General features: G+C 34.3%; 1 protein-coding gene across 1 annotated transcript in view; it reads left to right on the top strand.

The window, feature by feature from the left end:
• Positions 1-14,733, top strand: part of NME7 (NME/NM23 family member 7) — a 242,285-nt gene that overhangs the window by 99,329 nt on the left and 128,223 nt on the right. Inside the window, exon 8 of the mRNA XM_030937211.1 lies at positions 13,238-13,302. Coding sequence (XP_030793071.1) covers positions 13,238-13,302 — 65 coding nt within the window. The remainder of the gene's footprint in view (positions 1-13,237; positions 13,303-14,733) is intronic.

Here is a 14,733-nt window from a genome sequence, read left to right as displayed (position 1 = left end):
ACACAAACTAAAAAATCTAGAGGAAATGGATAAATTCCAGGAAACATAAACACTCCTAGATTAAGTCAGGAAGAAACAGAAACCCTGAACAGACCAAGAACAAGCAGTGAGATTGAATCACTAATCAAAACAATTGCCAAGCCGGGAAAAAAAAAAAAAAGCCCAGGGCCAGATGGATTCACAACTGAATCCTACCAGACATTCAGAGAAGAACTGGGACCAATCCTACTGAAACTATTCCAAAAGATTAAGAAGGAGGGATCCTCCCTAACTCATTCTATGAAGCCGGTATCACTCTGATACCACAACCAGGAAAGGACATAAGAAAAAAAGAAAACTACAGACCAATATCCCTAATGAACATAGATGCAAAAATCCTGAACAAAATACTAGCTAATTCAAGCAGCACGTGAAAAAGATAATATACCATGGCCAAGTTTCATTTCAGGGATGCGGGGATGGTTTAAAATATGCAAGTCAATAAATAGGATACATCCGATAAAAGGAATTAAAAAGAAAAACTATATGATCATCTGAATAGATGAAGAAAAAGCATTTCATAAAATCCAGCATCCCTGTATAAAAAATCTCAACAAACAGGTATAAAAGGGACTTTACCTGAAACTAATAAAAGCCATATATGACAGACCTATAGCTAACATCATAATAAATGGGGAAAAGTTGAAAGTATTCCCCTTGAGAACTGGAACAAGACAAGGATGCCACTTTCACCACTTCTATTCAGCATAGTGCTGGAAGTCCTAACCAAAGCAATCAGGCAAGAATAAGAAACAAAGGGCATCCAAATTGAAAAAGAAGACGTCAAGCTATTGCTGTTCACGAGTGATATGATTGTATTCCTAGAAAACCCTAAATACTCCTCCAAAAGACTCCTGGATTTGATAAATGAATTCCGTAGTCTCAGGTCACAAAATCAATGTACACAAATCAGTAGCAGTGCTATACACCAACAATGACCACGCTGAGAATCAAATCAATAACTCAATCCTTTTCACAACAGCTGGAAAAAAATAAATGACCTAGGAATATATTTAACCAAGGAAGTAAAAGATCTCTACAAGGAGAACTAGAAAACACTGCTGATAGAAATCACAGATGACACAAACAAATGGAAACACATCCCATGCTCGTGGATTGGAAGAATCAGTATCATGAAAATGACCATACTACCCAAAGCAATCCACTGATTCAGTGCAATTCCTATCAAAATACCAACATCATTTTTCACAGAATTAGAAAAAACAATTCTAAAATTCATATAAAACTAGAAAAAGAACCTGAGTAGCCAAAACAATCCTATGCAAAAAACAAATAAACAAAAAACAGACGTGGAGGCATCACATTACCAGATGTTAAATTATGCCACAAGGCTGTAGTTACAAAAACATCATAGTGCTGGTATAAAAGTAGGCACATAGACCAGTGGAACAGAACAGAGAACTCAGAAATAAAGCCAAATACTTAAAACCAATTGATCTTCGACAAAGCATAGAGAAACACGTTGAGGAAAGGACACCTTATTTAATAAATAATGCTGGGAAAACTGGATAACCACATGTAGAAGAATGAAACTGGATGCTTATCCCTTACCTTATACAGAAATCATCTCAAGATGGTTCAAAGATGTAAATCTAAGACATGAAACTATAAAAATTCTAGAAGATAACCTAGGAAAACCTATTCTGGACTTTGGCTTAGGCAAATAATTCATGAATAGGACCCCAAAAGCAATTGCAACTAAAATAAAAATAAATAAATGGGACCTAATTAAATAAAAGAAACTTCTGTACATTAAAAGAAATAACTATCAGAATAAATAGACAACCCACAGAGTGGGAGAAAATATTTGCAAACTATGCATCTAACAAAGGACTAATATCTAGACTCTACAATGAACTCAAGCACATCAACAAGAAAAAAAAATCCCATCAAAACATGGGCAAATAACATGAATAGACATTTCTCAAAAGAGGATATAAAAATGGTAAAGAAGCATATGAAAAATGCTAAACATTACTGATCATCAGGAATATGCAAATTAAAAGTACAATGAGATACTGCATTACTCCTGCAAAAATAGCCATTATTAAAAAGTCAAAAAATAATAGATGTTGGCATAGATGTGGTGAAAAGGGAACACCTATACACTGCTGGTAGGAATGTAAATTAGTACAAACTCTATGAAAAACAATATGGAGATTTCTTAAAGAACTAAAAGTAGATCTATCATTTGATTCAGCAATCCCACTACTCAGTATCTACCCAAAGGAAAATAAGAATTATATTAAAGACACTTGCACACATGTGTTTATTGCAACACAATTCACAGTTGCAAACATATGCAACCAGCCTAAGTGTCCATCAACCAATGAGTGGATAAAGAAAATGTGATATATATATCCCATGGAATACTACTCAGCCATAAAAATAATGAAATAATGTTTTTTGCAGTAACTTGGATGGAGCTGGAAGCCATTATTCTAAGTGAAGTACTCAGGAATGGAAAACTAAAAAACATATGTTCTCACTTATAAGTGGTAACCAAGATATGGGTATGCAAAGGCATACAGAATTATTTGGTGGACTTTGGAGACTCAGAAGAGGGAGGGTTGGGGGTGGTGGTGAGGAATTAAAAAACTACATATTGGGTACAATGTACATTACTTGGATGACAGGTGCACTAAAATCTCAGACTTCACCACTATATAATTCATTCATGTGACCAAAACCACTTGTACCCCAAAAACTATTGAAATAAAAAAATTTTTAAAATTGAGATTTTCATATAATGAAAATAGCCCCTACATAACAACGTTCATGAAAATCTCCTAGAAACATGGAGTTGGCTTCTAACGGGACATGTACTTACTCCAACCACATAGGGACTGGCCTCTTAAGATTAGGAAGCAGCTCACTCTGCCTAAAGCTGGCAGTACCCTATGCTGTAGAAACTTAGTTGTACTTTGTGATTGTGTGGTTAACTTGTTTTCTGTATTAACCTGGCTTTGACTTTAGACTTCATATGATCTATTTACCCAATCTTTTTTTTTTTCTTTTTTTTCTTTTTTTTGAGATGGAGTCTCGCTGTGTCATCCAGGCTGGAGTGCAGTGACGCGATCTCGGCTCACTGCAAGCTCTGCCTGCCGGGTTCACGCCATTCTCCTGCCTCAGCCTCCCGAGTAGCTGGGACTACAGGCGCCCGCCACCGTGCCTGGCTAATTTTTTGTATTTTTAGTAGAGACGGGGTTTCACTGTTGTCTCGATCTCTTGACCTTGTGCTCTGCCCTCCTCGGCCTCCCAAAATGCTGGGATTACAGGCGTGAGCCACTGCACCTTGCCTATTTACCCAATCTTACACAGTTTTCGGTTTTCAGCCTATCTACTCAGTACCCTACTTTATTTTGTTTTTCTTAGACTGTCCTTGTTTTAAACCTGTGATCTTATTTCAACCAAGGTTTAGCTGTTCTTAGCTTCCTTTGCATGCTTCGCCTGTCTTTGTCTTCACAGTGAGGAGGAACCCTTGACTACCGTTTTCTGGAAATCTTCATTCCCGCAGGTCTTGTCTGCTGTCCCTATGATGGTATGGAGCCTATTTTTACTATTTTCTATTCACTTAATTGCATCTTGATGAATTTCAGTACACAAAGTCACCATATTGTGGGTATATCTACAAAACTGTTGTTATACTGGACCAGATGCAGTGACTCACACCTGTAATCCTAGCACTTTGGGAGACTGAGGTGGCAAGATCACTTCAGGCCAGGAGTTTGATACCAGTCTGGGCAACATAGTGAGACCCTGTCTCCACAAATAATGTTTAATAATTAGCTGGGCATGGTAGCACATGCCTGTAGTCCTAGCTGCTTGGGAGGGTGAGGTAGGAGAATAACTTAAGCCCAGGAGTTGAAGTCCAGCTTCAGTAACATAGCAAGACCCCACCTCTAAAAAAAAAAACAAAACGTACAAATAAAATAAATACAGTTATTCTGTTGGTTACTCTTTTTACTACCTTGTAAGGAATGTACAGCTTGTTCTTGTTAGGAAATTGGCTTTAAGGAAAAATGTGAATTTCAGATTTGGGTATATGGTGTTAGTGGAGGATCAGAAATCTATTGGATGAATTAAATCTGTCTTTTAAAAGCCTACTTTCTACTAATGTGGGTTTTATGATCAACTGATGGATTAAATTTGAGATCCATTAAGACCTAAGTGCCTTACTGGTTCTCAATTTAACAATTCTGTGGAATCCAAACTCTTATTTATTTTTATTTGTTTTTACTTTTTTTGAGACACAGTCTCGCTCTATCACCCAGGCTGGATTGCAGTTGTGCCATCTCAGCTCACTGCAATCTTGGCCTCCTGAGCCCTAGTGATCCTCCCACCTCAGCCTCTTGAGTATCTGGGACTGCAGGGACCCACCATCATGCCCAGCTAATTTTTTTCTTTCATATTCTTTGTAGACATGAGGTTTTACCACGTTGCCCAGGATGGTCTGGTATCCAGACTCTCGTCTGCAATTGGTTTAATATAATTCTACAATATTTTTCCTTATTGCAAGGCAGAAAACCATAGACATTGGTAGCTTCAACCATCTGAGTGTTTCCATTAAACATTACAGAAAGATTATCAGTGAAGTGGTATTGCCTAGTAACATATTGCTCTCTAGGAGACAGAAAGCTTTTCCACCTGGTTTTTATGCCTAAGGTTATTTGTTATGCATGTTTGCCAAGATTAGTATTAAATTCCTTCTGTTGAATTTAGTAACACTTGTGATTTCTTTTATACATTAGCATTGAACATTAAACTCTCATAATCTCTAGTTTTTTTATTTGGCTTTACACTAATCATATTTTAAAGATACACTAGGTCTATTTTTTAATTAAAATGGCTTTGAGTTTTATTTTACTAGATTTAAATTTTAAAGGAAATCATATCCTTCCAATTTGATTTAAATTGGTTATGGTTACTAATATTAAACGGGTCTATTTCAGGCATCAGTTTTATTAGTTCATGTACTCTTGGCTACATCATAATTAAAATTTTTCTTTCAGTTTCTTTCCAAAATAAATTGCAAGATTTCCTTGTTGACATTTTTTCATTTTTAAAACTCCTTTCATTTTATTTCCTACCACTCCTATTTGTTATAAGGATTGTGAAGCAAAGCATACAGGTAATAAATAGTGAATTGTCTTGTGTAACAGCCTGGCTGCTTCATTAAATTTCAGTTTTGTAAGTTGTTTTGCTCACCAAAGTGTCCTTTTCATCGATTCTCATGCTCGTGCATAGGGTTTTGTTGTCATCTGTATCTTGCTGTTACATCCAGTAAGTTTAACATTCATGGTAGCGATATTTTTCAAGTGTTTCCACAGTGTAAGGGGCTCATTGGCTGCAAGATTGCTGTGAGGTATACTATAGATGATAGATACTATGATTTTCTGTTTATTTGTTTTATTTTTGTTGTTGTTCTGAGACAGAATCTTGTTCTGTCACCCAGGCTGAAGGACAGTGGCATAATCTTGGCTCACTGTAAGCTCTGTCTCCTGGGTTCAAGCGATTCTTGTGCCTCAGCCTCCCAATTAGCTGGGATTACAGGCATACGGCACCATTTCTGGCTAATTTTTGTATTTTTAGTAGAGATAGGGTTTCTCAGTGTTGGCCAGGCTGATCTTGAACTCCGAACCTCAAGTGATCACCCACTTTGTCCTCCCAAAGTGCTGGGATTTACAGGCATGAGCTACCGCACTCAGCCAGTAGATATTGTGGTATCAAGGGAAAATATTGATGCCAGGAAAGACTTTAAGATCAGAATAAGTTATTTTCACAAGAAATATTTTTGATATAGATACATGTGGTAAAATAAAACTATTAGATTATTAACTATGAAAACCAATTTTGTTAGAATTTTGAAGAATACTGTGCATCTACTTTTTAACAACTCAATTTTGTTTTGTTTTGTTTTGTTTTGTTTTGTTTTGAAACGGAGTCTCGCTCTGTCGCCCAGGCTGGAGTGCAGTGGCGCAATCTTGGCTCAATGAAAGCTCCGCCTCCCGGGTTCAGGCCATCCTCCTGCCTCAGCCTCCCGAGTAGCTGGGACTACAGGCGCCCACCAACACTCCCGGCTAATTTTTTGTATTTTGTTTAGTAGAGACGGGGTTTCACCATGTTAGCCAGGGTGGTCTCAATCTCCTGATTTCATCATCCTTCCACCTTGGCCTCTCAAAGTGCTGGAATTACAGGCATGAGCCACCGCACCCGCCCAACAACTTAAGTTTTAATAATGTTCTCTCTATAAAGCAGTTTCCTAGAACTATTAGTAAATAATAAAGTGATCTTTTTTCCTCCGTTTTCTGTAAGGAGAATGGTAAGATGGAAAGAAATCCTAGTCTGAATAATCAGTAAGTTAAATTAAGTGATTATCCTCTGAACAATTAAGAATTTACTAGATATACATTCTATATCTATCTCTGTTAAAGATTTTATAGTATATATTCAGAAGATCCAAAAAGATGTTACATAGCTATATATATACATAGATATATATATACACATATGTATATTTTTGCATATACATAAATTGTTTAGTTATTTGAGATATATATATGCCAACTAAATATTTTGATTATTTATTTTATTATAACATAATCTTAGGCTCTAGGGCAAGCAAAACTGGGTTTAAAATTCAGTTATGTCACTTACTAGCTATTAAGGGATATTGTTTAATCCTTGAGTATAGATACTCAACGTCTATAAAATGAAGATTATAAGATTACTTTACTCATAGGCATTGTCTTAGTTAATTTGAGCTGCTACAATATAAATACCATAGACTGGATGTCTTAAACAACAGACATGTATTTCCCACAGTTCTCCGTAGTAGGAAGTCCAAGATCAGGTCCCACAGGTTCAGTTTCAGGTCAGGGCCCATAGTTTTCTTCATAGATGGCACCTTCTCACTGTGTCTTTACATGGTGAAAGGGGCAAGAGAACTCTCTGGAGCTTCTTTTATAAGGGCAGTAATCCCATTCGCAAGGGCTTTGTTCTTGCTATCTAATCACCTCTTCCCCACAAAGGCCCTACCTTCATCACATTGGGAGTTAGGATCTTAATTTCAGAGGATCACAAACATTCAGTCCATAGCAGCGTTGTGAGGATTACGTGTAATAATATGTGACTAGCTTACACAATGTATAGATGAGAAAAGACTAGCTGTTTCCCCAAATTTGTGTTATCCTTTCATTGTGTAGACTTCCTTTTGGGAAGTAACTCTTTTTTCTTAGAGACTTTATTTCCTAACTTTACTGAGTTTGTTGAAAAGTTATCTCTCTTGAATTGCTTTTGGACCTTTGTAAAAAATCAGTTGGACATATTTGTGTGGTTCCATTTTGGGTTTTTTTGTTCTGTTCCATTGATCTCTATCACTAACAATACTACACCATCTTTTGTTTATTGTAGTTACATAATAAATCATGATATTGAGTAGACTAGTTACCCCTCATTTTTCTTTTTTGAAATTGTTTTAGTTATTCTAGTTCCTTTATCTTATCATGCAATTTTAGAATAATCTTATCTATTGCCACAAAAAACTTGCTGGCATTTTGATAACAATTTTGTTAAACTTATTTATCAATTTAGAGAGAATTGACATCTTTATTGTGTTAAGTATTCCATGAATACTATATGCTCTTCGTTTATTTAGCTCTTTCATCCAGCGTTTTATAGTTTTCATACACAAGTTCTATACCTTTTTGGTTAGATTCACACCCAACTTTATTTCCTTTTTGATATAAATGCTATTATATTTTTAGTTTTAGTGTTCAAGTATTTATTGCTAGTGTGTAGAAATACAACTGATCTAGTATGTTTACCTTGTATCTTTCAACCTTGCTGAAATAAATAATTAGTTCTAGAATTTCTTTAGGCTATTTGGAATTTTCTATATAGACAGTCATATAATATGCAAATAGAAACAGTTATATTTCTGCCTTTCTTGTCTGTATACTTTTTATCTCCTTTTCTTGTCTTGTTGCACTGACTTGAATTTTCCAGCACCATATTGAATCAGAGCAATGAGAATGGACATTCTTGCCTTGTTTACTGTCTTGCATGGAAAGCATTCAGTCTTTCACTATTATGTTAGTTGTAGGTTTCTGTAGATGCTGTTTATGAAGATGGGGAAGTTGTCCTCTATTCTTATTTTTTTCTTAGCATTTTATTTATGAGTGTTGTATTTTTTCAATTTTTTTTCTGTATCAATATATGCAGTTATATATATCTATAGATAGATATGTCATCAACATATATTGATATGTTTGTGTGATTTTTCTTCCTTAGCCTGTTAATATATTGGTTGATAGTTTGAATAGTGTACCAGGCTTTCATACCTGAAATTAACCTCTCTTGGTCATAGTGTATAATTCTTTGTATATATTGCTAAATTTATAAAATTCAAAATGTATTGGAAATTATAAAATTTCTAAAATTTTAACATTTTGGAAATAATTTCTGTGTTTAGCCAGATACAGTGGTATGTGCCTGTAATCCCAGATATTTGGGAGGCTGAGGCAGGAATATTGTTTGAGCCTAGGAGTTCAAGGCCTGCATGGTCAACATAGTAAGACCCTTTCTCAAATTAAGTAAATAAATTATTGTTTTAAAATTTTTTAAAAATTATTTTTATATTTATATTTGTAAGGGCTATTGGAGTGTAGTTTTATTTTTTTGTACTGTCTTCATATGATTTCAATATCAGAATAATACTAGTTTTATAAAGTGAATTGGGAATTATCCTATGTATACAATTTTGAATTGCACTAACATTGTACTTTGAATTTTTTTCTATGCAATTAAATAATACTTGAAAATCTGATTTTTAATGTCTGAGTAGTAAGTTAGTTGTAGGAACTTACTCTTCTTTATCTAACTTTTTCCTGTTTTTTATTATTTAGAACTTAAAATTTTTTTATTACTAATGATTCTGTGGTGAGCATCTTCCTATATATCATGTGAGCTTGTCCTATTTATTCTTAGAATTTGTAATAGATATAGTTTATAGACTTCTTTTCATATTGATTAAAACATAGCATTTAATATTTAGATTAGATTAAATTTCATGTTTAGATTAGGGTTAATATGTAATCATTTTTTTTATTATCATAAATGAGACCCTTTTATGGATCTGCAAGACCAAAACTGATTTCATACTTAATTGCCTTTTTTAATGTGTTGTCATTTGCACTGATGGTGCAAAAGCAATGATGAGTAAAACTGCTACTGCCTTAGAATGAGTCAAGGCAGTGGCACCAAACTGTCCTAGTAGTTATTGTATTTTAACCATCATGCATCTGCAGAAAAAAAAAAAAAAAAAAAAAAAGCCATACTTAGTTAAGAATATCTTAGATGCAGTAAAAATAATTTCATTACTTTTTGATCCTCATATATAGGTCTTTTTAATACTTTGTGTGAAGTAAATGAAGTACACATAATGCTCCATGTAATGGTTTTAAGGAAGAGCATTTGTGAGTAATCCTGTTCACAATTGTTTGCGCTGTCAGCTCAATTAGATGCTTTTTCTTTTATGGAATACCATTTTTACTCGAAAGAATGACTGACAGACAAATTATGCTCATTCAGACTTGAGTATTTGGCAGGCATTGTCTTTCAAATTAAGTAAGCCTATCATATCAAAGAAAACAACTGACAATAGCTATTGCCGAAGATAAACTACAAAGGAAAACTAAACTTCGAACCTTGGAAAACTATATTCACCACTTTCAGTTTGACAACTTCCGAATACATTGTATAACGGAATAGAAAGACTCTTCTGATGAAATTGGTGATGATATTAGCAAATTTTTAATTGATTTTTGATGTATAATGAAATGAATCAGCATGCGGAAAATCTGCATAACTCAGTGAGCTGGTATTTGCCAAATGATTAACATGTGATGTTGAAAATCATGTCTGAGTTATATCATAGTTTCATTCAAAGTACATACAAGATAGACCAGTGGATTTTAATGTAACAGGGTAAAAAAAAGTTTATTGATAAAGGTTTTAGATTATACATTGCAACAAACTTTTAAGAAACTATCACTTATCAAGTAAAGGAGAATATACACAGTTATTGTAAAAAGATTATTAAAATATTCCAGCATTTTCCAACTAAATGTACTCCAACCAAAACAACATATGGCAACAGATTGAAAGCTGAAGTAAATGTGAGAGTCCAGCTGCCTTTTATTAAGTGAGACATTAAAGAGATTTTTTAAAAAATGTAAAACGATATCTGTCTTCTTGCTAATTAAAAAAATATACTATAATCTCTTCCTGGCCTTTTGGCTTAGATCAAATTAAAAAAAAAAAAACTATCATATTTTTCCTCACAAAATGTTATTTATGTTAACATTTAAAGGATTTTTATTATATTTAAATTAAATATTTTAAAAGCTTTTTAAAATTAATATTGTAATAAATATGGATAGAGAAAACCTATATAAAGGTTAAGAAACTGCCACTTGTCGACTGGGCATGGTGGCTCACGCCCTGTAATCCCAGCACTTTGGGAGGCTGAGGCGGGCAGATCATGAGGTCAGGAGTTCCAGACCATCCTGGCTAACACAGTGAAACCTCGTCTCTACTAAAAATACAAAAAATTGGCCGGGCATGGTGGCGGTCGCCTGTAGTCCCAGCTACTCGGGAGGCTGAGGCAGGAGAATGGCGTGAACCTGGGAGGTGGAGCTTGCAGTGAGCCAAGATTGCACCACTGCACTCCAATCTGGGTGACAGAGTAAGACTCCGTCTCAAAAAACAAAAAAAGAAAAGAAACTACCACTTGTCAAGTAAGGGAGAATAAACACACTTTAACTTATGTTATAGTAAATATTGATAGAGGTAACCTATATAAAGGTCTTCAGTACTATCTAAAAGCTAAAGGGTCTATATGACCAAAACGTTTGAGAACTTCTGGCCTACAGGATAAAATCCAAACCTCTGTATAGTCCTTCTATCATGGCTTCTGCCACCTCTCCTCCTTTCTCTTCTGTCTCATTTCCTTTCCACTCTATTATTCAGTGAGATGAAGATACTTTTATTCCAGAAGAACTGTGGTGTTTACATCTCCAGACCTTTGCTTAATGCTCCTTTTGCCTTGAATGTGTATTCTTCTCCAAGTCTTTATATAAAGTACTGTCTCCAAATGCCTCTTGGCATCATTTCAGTTCTAACCTCTCTGTACCTCTTATTCTATCTTTATAATTCTATCTATTGGTATGCAATCCCATGTCACTGATTTGGTGCAGGGAGATTATTTTACTCATTCAGCCACTGGATATGCTGCATCCTCAAGATCTGCTTAGTTTCCTTCTCTATAAATGCTATATAGTATGCTTTGGGTTTCTATGTCCAAAATAATTCAGTGTCTTTCCCCTTATTAATTTGGTTTCATCATTACTTGTTTTCTTCTTAAAGGTGCTGTCATTCTTCCATTCACTTGGATTCAAAATGTTGAAATCATCTTTTACCCTTCTTTCATCTTCATACTCTGTATCCAGTTTAATCCTATTGCTTCTTGTTTGAAAATATCTTATATTCATTACCTCCTTCTTTCTCTACTGCTGCCATCCACGCTTTGAAGTTCAAAATAAGAGAGAAAATATTTAAATATATCTTGGCCTATTTTTTTCCAACCAGCATTCTGAATGATTTCAAAAGCTTTTGCTATTCTTTCCACTACTTCTTCTTTTCTTCAGACCAGCTTGCTCATCACTATTGCATTAGTGACCTTCCTAAAATACTACTTTTATTTTGTATTTTCTCATTCAACATTTTTAGTAACTCTTCATTTCTTTTGGCAGTGTTTCTTTTTGAAGGAAAGCTTTTCTCATGGACTCTCAGTGTTGACATAAATTATTTTAACTTTTAGTAATACAACTTAAATATGTCCAAATTAAAACTAAATACAAATTTTTGCACATAAAACTACATAGCTAAAGTAATTTGCAAATTCATAGCAAGCAAAACTATACAACAAAATTTAACTTGATAGCATTAATGTGACAGAGGGTGTTATTTGCCATATAAACAAGCTTAACGTGAATATAGTACAGACTCTGAGTTAGGCATGAGCCTGTTCTACTGCAATGACTCAATTAATCCACCACCTTCTGTCTTCAAGCTTCTGAGAAACCTTTGTTTCTATAGCATGCTATGATATCATTTGACCTTCATTTGGTACAGATGTATCATCTGAGAAACAGATCCTTCTCTATCTTTTTCTCACCCCTCAGCCTGCTACAATTAAAATAGCACTACACGGCTATGGTAGGATAGTAAATACAAATGCACATTCAGACACTAATAGTACATGGTGATTTAGGGTCACTCGGTAAGATCCAGATGATCCAGAATATGGTGTGTGTGTGTGTGTGCCTTTGTGCACGTATGTATAAGAGACAGAGTTTTAGTTGACTTGAAAAAAAGAAACTTAGACTTTTATAGGAAACAAATGGAATCTCAAAGTCAGCCCCATTCCCTCAGAGACTATAGACTCCAATATAAAAATCACTCATCTGTGGGATAAAGACTATATTCCTCATGTTGGTATTTAAGGCCTTTATCGATTTGAATTGAACCTCTTTTCCTTTTTAATTTGTTTTTCTTTTCTGTCTTCTTACTATCGTTTAAATATGCTCACACTTTCCCAGATGTGTGCCTTCTCTCCTGTCCCTGTATAAGCTCATCTGTCCACAGCCTTTAAGGACCATTCATGCTTTTCATTTCCCCTTGAAGCTTTTTCCTATTTCTTCAGTTACAATTTGATTTTTCTCCTTCTTTGAACTCTTGTTTGAATTCCTTCTGTATCTTGTACTTTGGCATTTCATTTCTTTGTATTAAATAATGCTCTTTATAATTGTTTGATTTTTATGTTCTCTACATCACTAGACTTCAGGGGCTTTAAAGGCAAAATATTATCTTAAAAGTTTTTTGCATAGTCCTCAGAACCATTGTTGATATTCTTGAAGCATTTACTAAGGAAATCAAATGATTAAATTTAATGCTCAGTATTCGGGATTTAATTTAGTTTCTCTTGCAAAGTGTGTGTGTTTTTTTTAATATAGAGTATAAACAAAAAGTACTTTGCTGTAAAAAATTTGCATTTCTAAGAAACTAAAATGTCTTAAAATTTTGTATTTTTGCACTCATTGTCCTTCATTTTCAGGACTGTTGGGAAAGATCCTGATGGCTATCCGAGATGCAGGTTTTGAAATCTCAGCTCTGCAGATGGTAGGTACTTTACAATGAACCATAATATTCATGAGGATTTTTTTCAAAAATAGTCATAAAATGCTTTACTTTGAATGTTCCCTGTGTACTCGTGAACCACATTAAAAATAAAAGATATACTTACTGGACTCAGGAACCTTCCTATAGTCAAAAAATGGTTTTGAAACGATTTTTCCCATATACTATTTTACTGAGAGATGTAATATTCAATGATACACCTAATTTAAGCTTATAAGGTAAGTTTATACAGTTCTGGAAACTTTAGTTGCAAAATAAATAGGGACCAAAAACTGTATTTTGTTCTTATAAACAAAATGTAGAATCAAAGTGAGAAACTGTGATGAGTTTTCTGTCTTCTGTATTCTTAACTAAACAGATAATGAAGGAAGAGAATCAGTTTTCAGATTTTTTTCCCTAACCAGTGCCTTTTATTGGTTTTTGGACTTTCTCTCAAGACCTTCTTTGGAGTTAGTGTATTCCAGCACCTCTATTGGCACTTGTAGCACTGGACCTTCAGAGCCTACGCTTATTCAAAATTGTGCTGCTCATACATTCCTAAGAAACCTTTCAGAGAGAAACAACAGCCGCTTTGGTAGAGGTCATACCTTTGTGCTGTACTCATTGGTACATTTGACTAGAAATTGGGTAACAGATTATTATATGAATCAGATAAACAATTTGGTTTTTACAGTGAAGCCCAGCAAGTTTATGCTTTTTTGATAGTGAAATACCAAAATAGCCATTTTGAAGCTGAGAATTTTCTTACCACTATCATTTGTATTTTCTTTTCCTGAAAAGAAACAACTTTCTACAAAATCTTAAGATTACCCAAAATCAAGGACCAGGACACAAACTGAAGTTCTATTTTGTGCCAATAAGCCAAAAAAAAAAAAAAAAAAAAAAAAGGAAATAGTTTACAAAGCTTGAAGACTAGTGAGAAAATTGATATTTGAAGAATCTTACCTAGAATTATAAAGTAATTGTCAACCAAAACTTTCTAAAAGTATTAGCTTGGTGATATATTAACAAGACTGTAGGATGACATGTGAGCCTATTTAAAAAAATGTAGAAATGTTAGTTTTAAACACTGACCTAATTCTAGATCTGCAGCTTAGCATAGTGATTGGTAATTGGGTAGAGTTTATACTCAATGAAAAAAATAATTTTAAAAATGATTAACTGAGTCTATAGAGAAGGCGTGGTAGTGTAGTAGCAAGCACAATCATTGACTTTTAGAGTCAGAAAGATCTATTTCTGAATCTTAGTCAGCTGCTTTCTAGGCATGTGGCCTTGGCCAAATGTCAGGCCTTCTTATTCTCAGTTTTCTCATCTAGGCAATGAAAGCATTATTATTTGCCTAAATGGGTTATTCTGCAGATTAATAAAATAATCATTTCTGGCTCAAATTGCTAGGTATTTAATAAATGATAT

Source organism: Rhinopithecus roxellana, chromosome 8 (genome assembly GCF_007565055.1).
Source record: "Rhinopithecus roxellana isolate Shanxi Qingling chromosome 8, ASM756505v1, whole genome shotgun sequence".
NCBI classification, from domain to species: domain Eukaryota; kingdom Metazoa; phylum Chordata; class Mammalia; order Primates; family Cercopithecidae; genus Rhinopithecus; species Rhinopithecus roxellana.
This window is presented reverse-complemented; position numbering and strand designations above follow the sequence as displayed.